We start from the raw sequence: 12,340 nt of genomic DNA, 5'->3' as shown, positions 1-12,340 counted from the left end.
TATCAGGTCTCAAAACGCACGATTGTCATGTACTACTACAACGACTTCTTCCAATCGGTGTTAGGGCATTCTTACCAAAGAATGTGTACACTGTAATTACTGATTTGTGCAGTTTTTTTCGTGATTTGTGCTCCAGAACGATAAGAAAAAGTGATTTGAATAGATTGCAGTCAGATATTATAATTATATTGTGCAAATTGGAAAGAATATTTCCACCTGGTTTTTTCAGCGTCATGGTACACCTTGTAGTTCACTTGCCATATGAGAAAAAAAGTTACTGGTTCGATTTCTTACAGTTGGATGTATCCCATTGAAAGAAGTCTCCACATACTAAAACAATATGTTCGTAACAAAGCACGTCTTGAGGGTTCTATTGTAGAAGGATATCTTATGAACGAATCAAGTACTTTATGTTCACGCTATCTGAAGGGGATTGAGACCCAATTCACTAGAGATGATCGAAATGATGATAGCATTGAAGAAGATGAGGTCATTGGTGAGTATGAAGTATTCGTTCAGAAAGTATGACCATTGGGAGCGTCATGTTTACGAAGTTTATCGCAAGAAGAGAAACGACTCTTTCATTGGTACATCCTCAGCAATGTAGATGAAATAGCTGAATACCAGAGGTACAAATTTCTATACGTATTTTAGGGTTTTATACTTCGCCAACACACAAACTCACAATTGTGTACTTTAGGAAACACCTGCTTCTGATACGTCGTCGAGGTGAAAGCTTTTCTGAACTGTTTAAAAGACATCAACGAGCATTTGTCGATTGGTTCAAAGCAAAGGTATTTCGAGTGAATGACTTTGAGCATTTCTACTTTATGCATATTTTATACTTATATAAGTACTTTTATGCTAAATCAAATTTCAGGTTATGGCAGAAATGCGTGACAATCCAAACATTTCTGAAGATTTATTTTCACTCGCAATGGGAGCATCACCTGATGCCCGCTCTTACAGTGGATGCATTGTTGATGGCGTACGATTTCACACGTTGGAGCGTGATTCCCGACGAATAACACAAAACAGTGGAGTCACGGTAATCGGGGAAGGGAGTGGAGGCAGTGCGAACAATAATTTTTACGGTGTTTTGGACGAAGTGTTGCACGTTCAATATCCATTTGGACGACATGCTTGGTTATTCAAGTGTCGATGGTTTGACACAAACAAAAATAAAAATCATAGAACGCACGAAGAACTAGGCTACAGAACAATAAACACGTCCCGTTTTTGGTTCGTTGAGGAACCCCGTGATTCTCGCAACTCAAGCACATCACGTGTTCTACCTTGAGGATCCTAAAAATGGTATCAATTGGAAAGTTGTTCAAGTGGTGCAAAATGAACATGTATGGGACGTGCCAGAAGTGGAATATATCGAGAATGATCAACTTAATGTAATGGAAGTCGTCGTCGAACATCAGGTGGACGAACACATCATTGAGGATGACACTCTGTCTAGGACTGAAGTTGATCCTACAATAGTGGAAAGACCAAATGTTTGTTATGTCGTGGAAAATTTCATAAGCGATGAAGATGACGAACAATCATCACATCAAAGCGAGTCGTGCGATGATGAATAACAATGTTTTTTTGACGTATACACACATTTAATCATTTTTCTATACATTAATTACGTTGTGATACTCATGTTTATTTGTTTAATGTTTTGTTAATTTTTTTGTATGTAGATATAGAGTCCAACTTTCCGAGTAGTATGCATGAGGAAGAATATTTACTTAATCTTGACGCGTTGGATAACGCGGGTGGTTCGTCGTCAGTAGGCGACGCTTCAGGTTCGTAATAATATCAACATATTTAATACAATTTCTCTCTCATATGATCATGTCTTTAAGTTTTGCTTGTTGTATATAATCACAATATCGTTTTCAGTGGACCCCTCTCATTCGACTCCCACTGCGAGGAGAGTACGACGATATTCTAGAAACATAGATGTCGACCGATACGTACAACAGAATGGGAGAATTCTCATTTCCATCCCCCTGGAGGGGACAAACCTACCTCACCACACGCCCCTCGTTTCAGTTGCACGATCGGTGTGCTGACACAAGACACGTTTCCTATTCAGGCCCTAAAGTGGGCAGATGTGCCACCGGAGTGCATCGAGGTCGTTTTTCTTTCATTTATTTTAAATTAATGATTTTTGTCCAGGTATACACCTATATCAGATCCCGATGCAAGAGGATACTTTGATTTACTAGTTAAGGTATATTTTCCTTCACCATCTTTTAAAGTTTTCAAATCGAAAGAAAAAAAATAATTAATTTGATCATGGCATTGGAGAAGGCTAAAGTGGTTGGTGTTTTTGTGTTCTTTACAGCATGAGTTACTGTTCATTTTGCTGTTCAGGTGAAGAGATTTTTTACTAAAGTAGGAGTCAGTTTCAAGGCTATTGAATTAGACACTGAGAGTATGTAAACCATACTAGGGGTGAAATCGGGTTGAGTTAGGTTGGGTTGGGAGACATTATCAACTCAACCCATATTTTCAGGTTATTTGGGTTGGCAACTCGAATAACCCAAATTTAGTTTCTAACTCAACCCAACCCAACCCATAAAATATGGGTTGGGTTGGGTTGTGGGATTGTATATATAAATATATATTTTTTTTTTTTCCGTTTTCTAGTTTCTAATGGTTATAAAAGTTTGAAATTGTTACATATAAATTTCAAACCTACATAATTCAAACCTTCATACAATAAATTCAAAATTTATATATCTCTAATTTGTTTTTATTAAAATAATATATATTTATATATTATATTAATTCGAGTTGGGTTGGGTTGAACCAAAATTTTCAACCCTCCAACCCGAGACCCAACCAACCCGAAAAAATCAAATTTTTTTAACTCAACTCATATTTTAACCTAATCCAACACAACCCTTATAATATGGGTTGGGTAGTCCGAGTTATTCGGGTTCAATCCATATTTGTACACCCCTAAACCATACTAGTTATGATGATGTTTACACTAGTTTTGATTAAGGGCTGTAATTTCATACTCTTGTAAATTGTTCAAATTTGATTGATTAAAATGTACGAATATTACAAATTGTATTATAGTGTATATATATTAAAGTGTTGACCATTTTTTTCTATATGCGTGTTATGTATTATAACATTATTGTCGTTCAAATGGTTCGTGTAATGGCGGAGCGACAAGGAGAACAGAAAAAAATGGTAGTAATTGAAGAATTTGCAACAAGAAATAAATGTCATAATATATGAATTCGTTATGCTTCATAATTTGTCGTCAATATAAAAACAATAACATTTTTTTTATAAGAAAAGTTGTCATGTTTACCCTATATTTGACACGAAAAAATGTCGTCAATAGTAAAACAATGACATTTAATTTCTAAAAAAACAGTCACGATTAACATATCCTTGACATTTAAAAAATATCATAATAAACGAATTTGCGACATTTTTAAACTGTCGTTAATACGCAAATGATGACAATGATTTGTTGTCATAAAATAGTATTTAACGACATTTATTTTCTGTCATGAAAAAACTTATTGCGAAAGTTTTCAAAAACTGTCATGGAATGACTTTCCATGACTCCCGCTTCTATGACTGTAAATAACTGTCACAGATTTTATTCGCGACAGAAAATAACTATCGTCGTAGACCATTTTTGTTGTAGTAAATTTGTTATCTAACGCTTCAAATGGATCAAGCACAGGTCTCACTGGTGGGGTTTGGAATACAATACCTATGGAACCTAAGTTGTATTTGTGTTTATATTATCATTTACAATAATTCACACATCTTAATTTCTAATCTGATATATTTTCTCCCTAATAACAAATTATTTTAATTACTGTTTGAACCATGTAAATCACTACCGTTTATCTTTGATTGTTGATTTTAAATCAGTATTTTAATATAACTAAATATACTGTAACCTATCATTTTGGATAATTTTATAATATTTCAAAAGATCGTAGATACAACCACTACACTAAAATTGTGGTAATAATATGGTTGTTTGTGGTTCTTATCATTACACAAAGTTACACTACAAGTTTGACTTCACTTTTGACGGTCCAAGAGCTCAAACCAACTGTAACTGATATCAATTAGCTTCTTAATAATGGAGATAACGTCGGGTATCAAGGAGGTTCTTTCATGTACGAGATTCTCAAGTCGTTGAAGCTCCATGATTTCCAACTCAAAAGTTACCAATCTCTAGAACAAATGCATAAACTTTTTCTCAAATGAAGCATCAAATACGGAATTTCTACTGCTTTGGATGAAAAACCTTATATTAACTTGTTTCTTGCCAAATATTGCTCCCAATATACCACCAGCGAACTCACTTACAAACCGATGGATTTGGTTTTGTAAGTTACTTAATTCGTGTTTAAAAATATTTTTTTTAATTATATTCAGAAAAAGAATCTAAGTTATCTACCAAAACTTGCAAAAAAAATCAGAAAATTTGGAAAATCTGGACTGGGAGGTTTGATTGGATTAGGCAAAACAGTTAGTAGTCAAAATAGAGTTTAGTTTATATTTCTAACACCATTTCTTATATGTTGTTCTTTTTGGACAGGGTTTTCCGAGAGGCTGATAGAATAAGAGAGATCGAAAACGCATGGTTTAAGAAGGTGAGAGAATGTTTGAGTTAAGAAGCCGCTGAATTGTCTTCTACCCACCTCAGTATCGACAATTTTGAGGGTCTTTTTGTCATAACCACTTGTGTTTCCATATTTTTTGCGATCGGTTACCTTGTACTTTCTCTACAAAGAATTGCCTAAGTCTTGGAGAGCTGATAATTCCTTCTGCACAATCTTAGCTGACTTGTGTTCCAGGTTCATGGCTACAAATGAAGAAGCTATAGCTCTTCGAAAAAGTCAATGACACCTAGATTGACCAAAATTCTTTCTGGACTTTTTTCGAGTGAAATGAACATCAACATGCTCTTTCAAAAATCTTATTAAATTATTTTGTTTGGTTTAATTTAAAACAGTTTTTGTATTATTAGTTGAGGGATTCCAATAACCTCTATCCATTCACACTTTTGACAAATGATTCATTTGTTTATGGTTTGTGTAAAATTTTACTTCAAATTTATGTATTTAAGAGATGAATCATATTGTTGGGACAAATATTGATCCGTTTAAATATAGTCTATTCTCAATCCTTATCATGCATATTTTCACTATTTTTATATTCTTATACAAAATATAAAGTAGACTCCAATACGACACGAAAATCACCTAATTCGGAGTTCAAACGAAAGAGAACGGGCAAATTAAACACAAGGGGCATATTTTGTAAATATTGAAGAAGATTGACACGTGCAGGCTCTCAGTCGCGCACGCCTAGCCTCGTAGTCACGCGTTCGAACCTCAATAGACACGTTTTTTATTCGAATTTCCTAAGACAAATACGACGTCGGTTTGCCTTACCCGCGCGCGCGTCCTTTAGACCACGGGTTCGAATCTTTCTTCACGCAGAATATCAATCCATTTTCCTCAATCCGTGTCTTCAGCGAGCCAGCCGCTCTCTGTGCACCACGTGTCGCAATGACAGCGCGCGATTTGTAATTAATACCAAAACTTTCGAAATTTCTCCCATTTTCATCTTATTTTTTGGATATGGGCTTAGGAATATAATTTTGGCCCATTTCCTCTATTTCTTCCTACAAATATTCCAATTAACCCTTAATTGTACAATTCAATTCACAATACCCTCCAAAATTACTCTCAATTCCTCCCAAATTCCAATTTCTCTACCCTCACTCTATAATTTTTTATCATCAACCATTTTCCAGAAATATTGAAGATGGAAGACTAATCTAAATTAGGCTTAACCATTTCCAATCTTTGAGAATTTGATTAATTAGATTTTTCTTTATAATTAGGGTTTGATTAGTCTTTGATTTTCATGTAACTTTTGTTTGATTTTCATGTAATTTTTGTTAGAACCATCTTCGGTGTTTAATTCAATTTTATTGAATTTTATGATTTTATGATTTTTTTTGTTCAATATTGGAAGCAATTTACCCTAGTATTTCAATTAATGCAAGATTAGTTGATTTACTTGCTTATATACAAAATTTCCATCTTTCTTCATTTTATCTCTCCAAATTTTAGAATTGTGTAATGCCTCTTTTAGATTTCAATTTTTTTGGATAATTCTTGGGATTAAATTACCTTTTTTTTGTGCACAAATTAATAACTCTTTGATTTCTTGAATTGAATATAAAGTTGTTGTTGATCCATCTTGTGTTTTCTTTTAAAGAAAAGAATAATGAGTTTAGTTAGAATTGCAATGATCAAACTAAATCCTTTGGAATTCTTTACTTGTTTTTGATGTAGCTCGCTTACAAGATGTGGGAGGAACAAACTGGTTAAATATTACAATCCAAATTAGCTTAGGTTTTTTATGAAAAAAAAAAAGTGAGATGATCACTTGACATTTTTTCAATGTGGAATTCTCGACTAAAGGGATTCAAATCCCTTAACCTTGTTTTTTTAAACGTTTTGAACTGATAAAAAATAAGAATAAATATTAAAACAAACCTACTGTAGCTGCACCAACGATAGTTCGTTCCATTGGAGTCCATGGGATTGAGAATCAATTTCGTCTTATAATAACTTCGATTGGCATAAAAATCAGAGAGCGTCATATTAATGCAACTCGAACCCATCTTCCCAACAACATCATTCAAATCCAAAACCACACCCACCTTCAAGTTTACCGCCGCAGCCGTCTTGTCCGCCTCTGCTGCCACTACCGACAGTACTAATATGTTAAGGAAGAGTGCACCGATCTTCAACATTTCAAAACTCATGCCTTCCCTCATTATTGTTTGGTACTTTCTATATATTTGCCCCAACGTTCAGCTTTATTAATGGCTAGACCATGCGCGTATTCATGTAGCTGACTTACAAGACGTGGGAGGAACAAACTGGTTAAGTATTACGTACGCTCATTCCAATTAATTATATGATCATTAGTGTAAATATATATAATACAAATTGATCAAATATTTAAAAATGAGCGAGTCATGATATGATTAACTAGGAGATTAGTGTGTATTAACTCTCACCCCCCCCCCTCAGATTATCCTACCTAAAACTTAGGGTGAGTTATTGACAAATGAGGAGAATCTTTGAAGAGAGAAAGTATTAACAAAAATTGTTTAATCTTCTGTATTTTCTTTCTCAACTTGCTTCCATCAAGGGTTACAATATCACTATATATGGTGTCTCTCTAAATGTCTTCAATAAATCACTAATAAAAGTAAAATTAAAGATAACAAAATAATTAAGATAGAATTTCAAAGGATGTAGTAATTCTTGACATTTCGCTATTAAAACTGTCATAACTTTTTTTTAGATAACTTCAAATGACTTGAAACTTTAACCATTAGAAAGTACACATTCGAGGCATCAAAATCCACAAGTCATATATTAAATTTGAATGTCGTTTAATCTCTCAAATACCTTCTGAAAAACTGACACAGTTTGAGTTTAATGCTCAACAGTTATGACGACAATAGACATCGATCATGCAGTGGGGCTTACAGTCAAAATTCTTTCTGATCAACAAATTTTCGCTGAAACTCAAGAGCAACCTAGTGAAAAAAATAAATTTAAAATGTTGAGCGAATAATTTATAGGAAAATAATTTGAGGAGGCTGTGATTCTATACTAAGTATAGAAATTCAAGTTCTAATAAGAAATTAAAAAACTTGGGAAAGTTATTATTACTAGAGAATATCATAAGCATTATCTTGCAACTTGATCAGAAATTAGCATAACTTTAGAGGCATATATTCACAATTAATGATATTCGTTTTGTAGGATAATGGAGCTATGATTGAGATGCTATAATTGAAGTGATTGACTTTGTTGTACGTCATATATTTTTTTGTTTCAAGTCAAATACATATATTGAGGTTTTATAAATTCAGTATGTGAATAAATACAAGCTATCTATAATTTAATAATTAATTACTTATTTTGGGTAGGAATGAAAACACATTTTCTCAAAAATATTTTATATAGTTAATAACTCCTGATTTTCCATTAAAATCTTGATTAATACTTTTCGAAAATAATTTTCATTTTGTCCAAATATATATATTTTTTATTTTCCTCGTTTCATTAAATAAATTTATTAAAATAAACTTATTAAATATTATTTTAATAATATAAACCTATTAAAAATTTCATTTCATTCTTTCTCTTTTCATCTTTCCCTTTTTTTCCAAACCCTCTTAAAAATAACTAAAATAAAAAAACTTGGATTTGACTGGAATGAATATTAAAAGGCTACCCGAGAAGGAAGAGGCAGGAAAAGGAGGAAAGAAATTTTTTATAGGTAGCTATATTTTATTTATCTTTGCCTCTATTCTCTTCTACTATTTTTTGCTCCAAGTATAATATTCTTATTATTTGAGGTGATAAGTCACTTAAATAACTGAAGGAACATATATTTTAATTCGATAAAGAAAACCAAAATTACTTGAAATTTAAAAAAAAAAAAATATATATATATATATTATACCCAAAGTATTATATATAAAGTATATAAAGTATATAAAGTATATAAAGTATATAAAGTATATATATATATATATATATATATAATATATATATATATATATATATCTTCCGAAGTCACCATTTTTTAAATCCATTCATTTGAAAATCCTCACCCCATTCGAAACCCCCCCGCACACTGAAACCCTATGCTGCCAGCCGTCCATCTCTCCGTCCGCTTGCTTCCATTGTCGTCGACGACGTCTACCCACCCCAAAGAACCCTGCACGCGAAGTCAATCTTTTGGAAACCCCGGCCCATCGTTCGAAACGCTCACCTCCATTCGTAAAAACCCATTCGAAACCCCCACCACACCGAAACCCTCTGCCGCCGGCCGTTCACAACTCCGACCGCTTGCTTCCATTGTCGTCGACGACGTCTACCCACCCCAAAGAACCCCCGCGCGCGAAATCAATCTTTTGGAAACCCCGACCCATCTGTTCGAAACGCTCACCTCCATTAGAAAAAACCCATTCGAAACCCCCCACACACACCGAAACCCCTCTGCAACCGGTCGTCCACAACTCCGACCGCTTGCTTCCATTGTCGTCGACGACGTCTACCCACCCCAAAGAACCCCGCGCGCGAAGTCAATCTTTTGGAAGCCCCGGCCCATCCGTTTGAAACGCTCACCTCCATTCGAAAAAACCCATTCGAAACCCCCCACACACATCGAAACCCTCTGCCGCCAGACGTCCACAAATCCGACCGTTTGCTGCCAATGTCGTCGACGACGTCTGCCCACCCCAAAGGACGAGCTGCACGCGAAGTCAATCTTTTGGAAACCCCTGCCCATCCGTTCGAAACGCTCACCTCCATTCGAAAAAATCTATTCGAAACCCCCCACACTCACAGTTCATCGTCGGAACCTGAAAATGTTGTCTCATAAAACTTTTATAATGAAGAAGAAGTTCGCGAAGAAGAAGAGGCAGAATAGGCCGACCCCGCACTGGATCCGCCTGAGAATTGACAACACGAGGCAAAGTGCGCAACGTCGCACAAAGCTAGGGTTCTAAGGTGCTTTCAATTCCTAACTTCAATTGTCATTTACCTTGATTTTGTTAAGTTTCAGAAACTTGAATTTTCTTAAGGATCTACATTTGTATTTCCGCAACTACTGAAATTTAGTTTATTGGATACTTTTGTTTAATCATCGTTACACTCAAGATTGAAGCACTTTGGAATAGACTGAATTTACCATAAAAAATACTGATAGGTGACTTTTATTTCAAAAGATAAGATATCATCTTTAAAATTTTAACATTTCTAGTCCATTTGAAAAACATAGGTTCTGGCCATTGATTTGGGATTTTAGATTGAGAGATAAAAGTTTCATTCATAGATTATGATGAAGAAGAGGTTTTCTTGCCATGAATGTTGGTTCTTAATGTTTCATGTGTTTAATTTTTTAGTTCATGTTAAGTTTAGTTGTGTTTTATCTTGTTTATCATTGTATTTGCACTATTTTATATCTTTTTCAAATTTCCTATCATGAGAGAGTTGACTCATATATTATTTTGTTCGAAACTTAGAATCTTACTGTGTTCTTTGGGTGAAATAGTTTACAATAATGGATTTTTTCTAGGAACTTTAACTTATTAAGTATGTAAAGTTTGGTAGAAATTAAAGCAAGTAGGTTAACCATACATCAATTATACATTTTCGTGTTTGAGCAATCGTGATTTTTCTTTCTTTTTTCACAGTAACCTTCAAATGTTATGCTCTGTTTTCTCAAGTGATTTTGGATGCCATACTTGAACACGTTTCTAAGATAAATAGATGAATTAAATTCATTGTGATTTAAAGTAGTAAACATATAACCTGAATCTATAGGATGGGGATTCATGGCTTTTTATTTCTATCATTTAAGTTTTCCTCACTGTTTTTTTTTTTCTGTTTCTTTGATTGGTTTCTCTATCAAACTATTAGGTGTTTATTATTTACAGGTGAGATAGGAGCTTTTAGTTATTTTTCAGTTCTAGGCTCAAGTTGGATTCTATCGGAGGAGTTTATTATTTACAGGTGAGATAGGAGCTTTTGTATGTCTAAACCAAGTCTTAATGGAGAAAAAGAAAGAATTCCTACCAAACCCTTCCACCAAGACCATAGAGTTCCCTTGAAGAGACATAATACATAATCATCCGTCTAAAGCTACAACACTCAAGTGACATAAGAGTTGAATTGAAATGTTCATTAGGTTTGAAATGCCAACAAAGTTAAATGGTATATGAGATGTGTTAAATTCGTGATCGGCTCAAAGTAAGTTCATCAACAATACATAATCTTTTCTTCTTCCTGTATTCTTATTACAGTTTCTTTTTAATTTCTCAGTATTTTTGTGCTTACGAGTGGTGAGTTGATCTTATACATCTTAGATTTGTATTTCTAAGTGTTGTACTTTCGTACTTTTAAAATATTTCATTTGGATGTCATCTACCTCTAAGCCTAAACTCTACAATGACAATGGAAGCTATTAGGCTGTGCAGTAGGTGATAAATTTCAGGTTTCTCTTAGGGTGGAGTTAGAAGAGAATCTGAATGTTTTGTACACAGAAAAAGAGAGAGAGGGAATATAAATGATATGATTGATCCCATAAGCAAATAATGTGTTGTTTTGTTAAGGAGTCAAAGGGGATTTTTTTTTCATTTAACGATTAAAATCTCTGTGTTGGTATAACGTACCACAACGTATGTATTCTTGCATTGCTATATCTTATTTACTTTAAATCCATGTCTTACGAGATAGCATCTTATTTCATGAATATACACACTTACATTCTCACTTAGCTTGGCTCTCTTTTTCATATTTCAAACTCGCAAGTGAGAAAGAGTGTTGGATATTATGTTAAATTTACTCTCTTATCCATTAGCTTAAGCTTCTATATGTATTGGTGCTTTCTTGATACACTCAAATATTTTTCTCTCTTTTATCACTTGTTTTCTCGACTGATATGTATCATAAGACCTTTTACACGTCTTCATCAACATGATACTTAAAATACAAAGCTCAGCCTCTTTTTTGCCACTTCATGGCATGAGTATCCCGACCCATTAGTCATTTTTCTTGAGAACTTACACCACTTTATGGAGGGCATATTTGAGAGTGTTTTTAGAACCTAGTTAACAAAATTGATTTTTATTAATAAATGTTTTGTTAAAAGTGATTTTCATGCCATACTAACGTTTGTTTGTGTCTATACTTTTAAAAGTGATGTTGTAACATAGAAAGTAATTTCCAATGAATCAAAAACATGTTTGGAACTTAACAGATGTAGGAAACATTCAAATGGAAAAATAAACATTGTATGTTTGCTTGTCTGATTCTTACTTGTTTTCTTTTATTTATTCTTTAGAAAATTTGATGAGATATGAGATTGGTTTGTCGTTGATTGTTCTATGATTATGGTTTTGATCTTAACTATCTTTTTCTTTTTGTCTTTGGTTTTTTGTGTTGCTTTTGATTCTATATGTTCTTAATTTTAACGTTTTGTGTCTTTGTCAGGGGTGGAGATTAGAGATGTTTGTGTTATGAAGAAGATAATGGAAGAATTTTTTATTTGGATTATGTGAGATTGTTTTGAGTTTCATTTTGCATTTGTTGGAATGAAAAAAAAAATTGCTCTGTTATCCATGCTTAGTTAAGTCTACCTTGACATTTCTCATAACATGACCCGTGACTATCTTCTAAGCTAATAGGATCAGGCTTACTTAAGTCTACCTTCACATTTCAATTTAATGATCTATTATGTT

The 12,340-nt window shown here is 33.6% G+C and overlaps 1 protein-coding gene across 1 annotated transcript; it reads left to right on the top strand.

Moving 5' to 3' along the window:
• The first annotated feature begins 9,466 nt into the window (after nucleotides 1-9,466).
• LOC101219840 (60S ribosomal protein L39-1-like) lies at nucleotides 9,467-9,607 on the top strand. The gene has a single exon (XM_011657850.1). The coding sequence runs from the start codon at nucleotides 9,467-9,469 to the stop codon at nucleotides 9,605-9,607; it is 141 nt and encodes a 46-aa protein (XP_011656152.1).
• The last annotated feature ends 2,733 nt before the right edge of the window (nucleotides 9,608-12,340 follow it).

Source organism: Cucumis sativus, chromosome 1, assembly GCF_000004075.3.
Source record: "Cucumis sativus cultivar 9930 chromosome 1, Cucumber_9930_V3, whole genome shotgun sequence".
Taxonomy (NCBI): domain Eukaryota; kingdom Viridiplantae; phylum Streptophyta; class Magnoliopsida; order Cucurbitales; family Cucurbitaceae; genus Cucumis; species Cucumis sativus.
This window is presented reverse-complemented; position numbering and strand designations above follow the sequence as displayed.

Coding starts and splice junctions, on each gene's coding strand:
- LOC101219840 (XM_011657850.1), top strand. CDS start 9,467: ATGTTGTCTCATAAAACTTTTATAATGAAGAAGAAGTTCGCGAAGAAG.